Source organism: Vespa mandarinia, chromosome 7, assembly GCF_050613455.1.
Source record: "Vespa mandarinia isolate Hongniang chromosome 7, ASM5061345v1, whole genome shotgun sequence".
Taxonomy (NCBI): Eukaryota; Metazoa; Arthropoda; class Insecta; order Hymenoptera; family Vespidae; genus Vespa; species Vespa mandarinia.
In genome coordinates, this window is record NC_140816.1 from 2,351,291 (window position 1) to 2,360,000 (window position 8,710).

The window sequence follows — 8,710 nt, forward strand, 5'->3', positions numbered from 1 at the left end:
TTTCCTCCCAACGTAGGTTACGGTTATTACAAACGTAATTGTCGCAAAGATAGATGCTCACCTGCAAATCCAAGAATGTCGTCTTCTGGGCACGTTGCTTGGTGGGACAAGGAGGAGTGGGGCAGTACCTTTACTTCCGGTGCCACTGCCGGCTCCCCCACCACCATCGCCGGCCGGAAGACGAAGCTCCGGAACTTGAAGGCTGCTCATCGTTGGTTGTCCTATGAGCTTAGAGCTCGAGGTCACCAGCAGCAAAACATTGTCTTCTTCATTGTCTCCTCATCTCGAACGACTTTGTCTTCATCTTCTATTATCTTCGACATCACCCTTTTTCACCCGTAAATAACGTTCGAGGAGCTAATTGCTTTCGTTCTTCATTTTCGTCGTCGCGAAAAGTCGGAAATATATCACAGACAATTTTCCCGTCATTACTTTTCCGAAGAATAATTCGAGGTCAATCCAGCGAGCGTGATATCTGTTTTATTTTATTTATTTATTTTTCTTTTTGTGATGAAGGAGGAAGGAGAGAAAGAAATTTTAATATCTCTCGTTAAACGACGAACAAGAATTTCAAAAGAATCGAGAATTGAATTTATTCGGGGATACTCTCAGGAAGTCGGGATTACGTAAAAAAAAAAGAAACATAAAAAGAGAGAGTAAGAGAGAGAGAGAGAGAAGAGGAAGAAAAGAAGAGACAAAAAAAAAAGGACATTTAAGATAAAAACGACATTTTTTTTTGTTGATTTACGAATAAAACATAAGTGATCGTTGACATAAGAGAAGTAAATTGCGGTTGGTGCTAAAAACCTTCGATTTATGACAAGGCTAATGGAGTGAAGCGCCACGTTTTCCGATGATATTGTCTGTTTGGTGCTAAAATTTTTTTTTTTTGTTTTTTCATTTTTTCCTCCTTTTTTTCTCTCCACATGGCAAGTACGTGAGCAAAAATTAATACAGATAGAGAATGTAAATGAGAGATCATGTACGAGGCAATAAATTATTGATTATTAGTCTAATATGATGTCGAAGATTTTTATTAACGCGAAGAAATATAAAAAAAGAAATAAATAAATAAGTAAAAGATAAATAAAAAAAGAAGAAATAAATAAATAATCAATCAATCTTTCTTCGATGTTTTTTTTTTTTTTTTTTTTTTTTTTTTTTTTTTTTTTTTTTTTCTTTCAATCGATCGAGACGTCAAAACTGTCCCTGAACGTAGTTCATAGTTCACATGAATCAATTTCAACGAAGACCGGCAAAGATTTTCTCGGAGTACGTGTTGCAAATTAGCGAACAAATGCGATAATACTTATAACAATTGTTATACCAATTATATTTCTCACGGCTTAAAAAATGTTTTACGACGAAGGAAAGAAGAGATAATTCTTTTGGAATGTTTAAAGATACGATGATGACATCTGACGCGTTTTCGATCATCGATCTAAGTAAATAGTTCTATACTCGATAGCTACCCTTTAAAGTAACTGCTGTGATGAGTTTTATTTTTTTATTATTTCTTTTTTTTTTTTTTTTATCATTTTTTATTATTTATAACTCGAACATTATCGATTACGACGACCTATAAAACGTATGTACTCTTATAATGTTGATCAAAACATAAAATCCTTATCATCATTAACGTCATCGCTTTTAAGAGAGGGATAGAGAGAGAGAGAGAGAGAGAGAGAGAGAGAGAGAGAGAGAGAGAGAGAGAGAGAGAGAGAGAGAGAGAGAGAGAGAGAGAGAAGAAAAGAAAAGAAAACCAAAAATGGAAACAAAAAAAAGAAAGAAAGAGACAGAAATTACACGTTTAAATGCAACGTCCTCGCGCACAAATACGAGCTTAACTGTCGCACCTCGAATGTATTCGATCTTTCCTAGTAAAGACTCCAGCGTGAATGCAGCGAGAAATCGGTTAAGTCGCCCATTTGAATTTCAAATGACAAAAGGGAAATACGGTCGGCTGGCGATGCCTTTCCAAGTAACTCGTTATCAAGCTTCGCCCTGCAAGCAAAAGGTTCTCCCTCCCTTAACCCCTTTATTCCCTTCAACATCGAATCTACATTTTATCTCGCGAGAATCGTGTGACTACGAGACAACGCTTTGAACTTTGACTACCATTGAAAATCGGAAAATAGAGATAGGATGGGAGGGAGGTAGGAGGGTGCGAATAAATAATAAAAAAAAAAAAAAAAAAAAAAAAAAAAAAAAAAAAAAAGAAGAAATAAAACAAAACAAAACAAAAAAGAAAAAAGGAAAAATATCTTCAATTGATCGATAAACGACGAAAATTTCATATTTCTTTATCCTATTTCTCTATTTTATTTTTCTATTCTATATTCGATACGTTCGAAATTTTAACGTAATTAATATCGGCTCAGTGCTTCTGTCTCCACATCGTAAGTCCCGACTAAAATCACATTAAGTCGTTTACCGTAAACATAATCTTCGACGAACGTAGGCGTAACAATATAGTTTCTCAAAGCGTTCTATTCTAAAAGCGTATACGACAGTGTAATGAAAATGGTCGCGATTATCTTTCACAGTATCTTTAGTCGTCTGAGGGACGAAAATTAAATTTTACGATGAAAAGATCTACGCGATAAAAATGTTTCTCCCGTTAAATTGTACATTTTTGTACGCTATCAATGGAGAGAAGAAAAACAAAAAAAAAAAAAAAAATAAAGAAAAAAAAAGAAAAGAAATAAAGAAAAAAAAACAGAAAGCAAGAAAGAAAAGATGTTATCCAAGATAACAAAGACAAAATGCTACGTTATTGAATTCGCTAGCTAATGTTAAATTCGTTAGACGATCAATCGATCTGTTTATGCCTATGAGTTAAAATAATAACGATACTTATATGTATTATACTGATATAAAAAAGGAAAAAAGAAAAAAAAAAAAAAAAGAAAATAATAATAATAAAGTATTAAAAAGAAAAATTTAAGGCGAATTCGAATTAAGTTAATGATAATTAAATTATTATTAATAAATTACTATAACTATATAATCTCATTAAAATGATTGATCTTCATTGATTCATTGTACTAGTTTACGTACAATAATATTTCATTGATATCTAAAAGAATTATCAATATGATTAACGAGAACGATAATTGATACTTTCAAACTAAAATGAGCTTGATACAATCAAAGCTGTTTTAGTTTTCTATTCGTGGTTCTATATAGGATCCCATTGTAAACAAATGACGATAACGAGATACACTGTCCGATTTACAATTCGTTAATAAGAGAAACCGTACGGAATCGTTTTACGATGTTGGTAATAGAAGCCATTCGTACATTACATACTGACAAATGTTAATTAAATACCCAACCTACAAGAAGAAGAGAGAATCAGGGAACGTACAAGTTAAACAGTTGCTTGTATCTATCATTAGAGTTACGTTGTAAATACGATAGAAATAGGTGTACAACGGGTTCCGTTCCCGTTGCTAATTACGTTCAGATTGGATTGGAGATGAGTGAAACTAAGGGCGAATCTAAATTGAAATATTTCGTTATTTTGGACATCATCATAGTTAAACATTCCATAGTATTTCAACTTGCAAACACGTAGCTGGAAACGAAAAAGTCATTTACTTTGTTCTTAATTATTGGATTTTAATCCAATTAAAACTAGTTTAATTAAAATAAAATAAATATTATATATATATATATGTACGTATGTATATGTGTGTGCGTATGTACGCGTGCGTCTGATTTTATACGTTATCTGATATATCATAAAAAAAAAAAAAAAAGAAAATTAAAAAAATAGAAAAAGACTAAATAATCTAAAAGACTTCTCCTTGAGGCTTCGATCTTGTACGATGTTCACTCTACTACGATCTAACTGTGACTGTCGCGACCAAATAGACAAAACAAAAGAGGAATGAGAAACACAGATGAAAAAAGAAATACAGCAGCGGTCACATTGACACGAGAGAAAAGATCAATGATAGACATCTCTTCTCTAGTTGCGTGTCGACATTGGAAATGTTTTCAAATATATAACTGATAAAACATAAAACGATGACAGTAATGTATTAGTTTTATATTTCAATGGAAACATTAAACTAAGGACGATCGAGAGTTATTTACTAAGAAAGAAAAAAAAAAAAAAAAAAAAAAGTATAAGAAAAAAGAATTAGATCATAGCAATCAACTTTGTATGACGTAACGTGTGAAAAAAAAAGAAAAAAAAAAAGATCAATAAGAATTTTGCGTCGCAACAGAATTTTAAAATCTCTCGAGTAAATAATATTCCAAATAAAATTTTCGAATGATTACGAGGACTATCTAACATATATACTACGTATGTATTATATCTATAAAGCATGAAATTTCACGAGGACAATCCTCGTGTTCTATCGCTTATCGTTTATTGGTGTAATAACGCGACGTCGAGGTATTACGAGGTAAGGATTTACCGACAAATTGGTAACATAATTCATATACATAAAGCTACCATCGAATTTTAACTTTAAAAATTATCAAACGATCGACCCAATTAAATTAATATACCTATACTATATATATATATATATATATATATATATATATATATATATATCGTATGTATCTTTTTTTTTTATATAATAGATCCTTGAACCTGTTTTCTCGTCAAAATTATCTCGGATAAAACAGAACATAACACATGTGTTGATGCGGATTCTTAATTATTACAAAATTTTAATAAAACGAATTCAAGGAACGTTGAATGAACGAGGAATTTTCCTTCGAGCAAAAACATAATCCAAGGAATTTTCCTTCGGAGAGAAGAAGAAAGGATACGCAAAATAGATCTTTGAAAAAAAGAAATAAAGATCATATTGGTTTTTTTTCCTTTTTCTTGTATCACCGACAACACATACATGTAAAAAACGCATATGTAGTCACACCCACGACGGGCATAGACAAAAGACAAAGGTAACGACGATGTCGGGGCCTTTTACGAGCAGAGAGAAACAACGATATGAAGCGTAACAATGGAGCTCGAACAAGCATGATAAAACACGAGTGACGCTTGGTTATAACCGAGCCTGATCGATTGTTGCGAAACTATCTCGTACCTGTTAGTTTAAACAATATCTTGTTAAACAAGAGAATCTACCGGCGGGAACAATTTCTCATGCTCTTTTTTATTCCCATTTTTATTTTTCTTTTCTCTTTTTCTTTTTTTTTTTTTTTACATTCCTATAGACAAAGAGAGAAAAAGAAAGAGAGAGAGAAAGAGAGAGAGAGAGAGAGAGAATCTCGTTTGAAAATTGTTTCGATGATTTTTCCCTAACAAGATTTCATTTGAAAGTCGATGTCGATGATTTACCTACGAAGAATTTACTACGCTTTATCTGTCGTTTTGAATCGAAATAAAAGTAGATTTTACGATCGAGAAAGTCCTTGAATTCGATAGAACTTGTTACGCCTCTTGCATTTTCTCAATGAAAAGCTTTTGTGGAAAAGTAGCAATTAACGAAGCTGCTCGCGTACATATTACGTACATACGTATGTACGTACATAGTTATACAGATAAACATACGTAAGTAAGTTACATATTAAATAGATAAGATCGCCGTTGTAACGAATAATTCTTCGATCGATTTGTGACGATCTCTTTGAAATTTTCAATCCTCCTATCGTCCTAAATATGATCTAGAATCCATTGAAAGTCGAGGTCAAACGTAGCGATCGATCATCATAATGTAAATCCATTATGTAAATCGAACTATGGGAAATAAAGAAAAAGGGAAAAAAAAAGAAAAATAAAGAAAGAAAAAAAAAAGAAAAAAGATACATCGGAAGGATCTTCGAGATTTTATATTTTATTCCCGAGAGTGTCATCGATTCGAGTTGAATCCGTTGTTTTTTTTTTTCTTTATCTTTGGCTCTGTCTCCCTCTCTCTCTTTCTCTCTCTTTTTCTTTCCTTTTTTTTTTTCTTTAAAAATAAATTGACAATTTCATAATGCCAGAACGATAGATAACGAAATTCGTTCGAATATTTTTAACGAGACGTACAAAGGAGAACGAGATACGATTTCAATTTTCAATTCTTTCACGACATTCGAATTTACAATACAAAGTACCGATTTACAAAACGCCTTGAAAATCTCATTGAACTATTTATTCGTATCGTCGAGGAAATACGAATCCACGAAATATGCTTTTAGAAATAGTGCGAATCGTTCATGCGATAAAAAAAGCATGACCCCCCCCACCTCACCCTCTCCCCGAAAAGAACGTCATTTTTCTCTTCCCGTAAATAAAATATCATCTAAATAAAAATCTAAAAAGAAAATCGTTTGAAAAGAAAATCGTACTCGGATTGCTATTATTATTATTATTATTATTATTATTATTATTATTATTATTATTATTATTATTATTATTATTATTATTATTATTATTATTATTATTATTATTATTATTATTATTATTATTATTATTATTATTATTATTATTATTATTATTATTATTATTATTATTATTATTATTATTATTATTATTATTATTATTATTATTATTATTATTATTATTATTATTATTATTATTATTATTATTATTATTATTATTATTATTATTATTATTATTATTATTATTATTATTATTATTATTATTATTATTATTATTATTATTATTATTATTATTATTATTATTATTATTATTATTATTATTATTATTATTATTATTATTATTATTATTATTATTATTATTATTATTATTATTATTATTATTATTATTATTATTATTATTATTATTATTATTATTATTATTATTATTATTATTATTATTATTATTATTATTATTATTATTATTATTATTATTATTATTATTATTATTATTATTATTATTATTATTATTATTATTATTATTATTATTATTATTATTATTATTATTATTATTATTATTATTATTATTATTATTATTATTATTATTATTATTATTATTATTATTATTATTATTATTATTATTATTATTATTATTATTATTATTATTATTATTATTATTATTATTATTATTATTATTATTATTATTATTATTATTATTATTATTATTATTATTATTATTATTATTATTATTATTATTATTATTATTATTATTATTATTATTATTATTATTATTATTATTATTATTATTATTATTATTATTATTATTATTATTATTATTATTATTATTATTATTATTATTATTATTATTATTATTATTATTATTATTATTATTATTATTATTATTATTATTATTATTATTATTATTATTATTATTATTATTATTATTATTATTATTATTATTATTATTATTATTATTATTATTATTATTATTATTATTATTATTATTATTATTATTATTATTATTATTGTTTAGTTTCGAGGTGACAAAAGGAATTTTTAAGTAGGAACGACGACGTAAACGAAATTACTTTACGATCCATCGAAATATTGTCCCGTTGGGAAAATACAAAAGCTAGTTAATCGAATAATCGATTAATCGACGAGAACTTTCAAAAAGAGAGAATCAACCAGCTGAAACTCCTACAATGGCTTTTCGCACAGAAAAGCCAAAATGAATTTTCCTTTGGTACAAATTTTCTTTTAGTCGACTCGTCGTCGTTTGTGTATAGTCGATGCTTAATAAGGGCCATCTCAAAGTCCGAACTTTTCGCTTACCGACAATATTTAAACTTCAATTTACTCATGGTAAAAGTTTACCGAGTAACTTCATGTAAATCGAAGAAGATCGAAGTATAGAAAGAAAGAAAGAAAAAAAAAAAAAAAAAAAAAGAAAAAAAAGGAAAAAAAAAATGAATAAAAAAATAAATAAAAGCTTCGGAAGACATTTAACGCGATCCGAAAACTCTATAATCTCTACGAACGTTTCCTCTGTCACTGGTGTTTATCACAATCGTATCGCGTATCAAAGCTCTTTTTTTCTCTCTCTCACACACACACACATACATATATAAACGTACAAACACATATGCGCGTTTCCTACGTCGAAATTGTACTTCAATGAAAATTTTCAAAAGAGGAAAGAAATCTCGTCAAACATTATTTCTTTCCTCGACAATTTTTCGATTACAGTGGTGTTAAGAAGAAAAAAGGAAAAGAAACAAAAAATAAATAAATAAATAAAAACCAAAAAAAAAAAAAGATTATATATAATCTTTACAAGGATTAGTTAATTAAAAACTTTAATAAAATATCCTGTCACGACTTGCTTTAAAATGCGTCATATTACTTTTCTCTATTCGACAACAACGCAAACGACAAAGACGACCGTAGTTCAGAAAGAGAGAGAGAGAGAAAGAGAGAGAGAGGGGGGGGAAGGGAAGGAGGGAAGAAGAAGGAAGATTAACTGAACAACGAATAAACTAACTACATATATCCACACATAGGGGTGAACTATTCATTACTCTTTTTGAAGCGTCAACGGTGATGACGATTACAATGTTTCAAAACAAAACGTGATATTATTTATCGTTAACCGTGTATCATCCTTTGGACAGCCGTCATCTAACTTTGTTAGGGTATTCTTTCCGACGATGCGAATCGAACGTATCTAAGTATACACACACACACATAAATATATGTATCTCAGGTATACCAACATATATAAGTGAACTACCTATGCATATACCCACGCACGTAAACAAATGTGTAATCTCGTAAAATACAAATACCTATCGTGACCTAGATTTTCCCTCGACGGTTC

The 8,710-nt window shown here is 28.7% G+C and overlaps 1 protein-coding gene across 1 annotated transcript in view; it reads right to left on the minus strand.

The window, feature by feature from the left end:
* Positions 1–207: 207 nt before the first annotated feature.
* Positions 208–8,710, minus strand: part of LOC146872867 (uncharacterized) — a 22,282-nt gene continuing 13,779 nt past the window's right edge. The window contains exon 4 of the mRNA XM_085658085.1: positions 208–475. Coding sequence (XP_085514211.1) covers positions 429–475 — 47 coding nt within the window. The 3' untranslated portion in view covers positions 208–428. The remainder of the gene's footprint in view (positions 476–8,710) is intronic.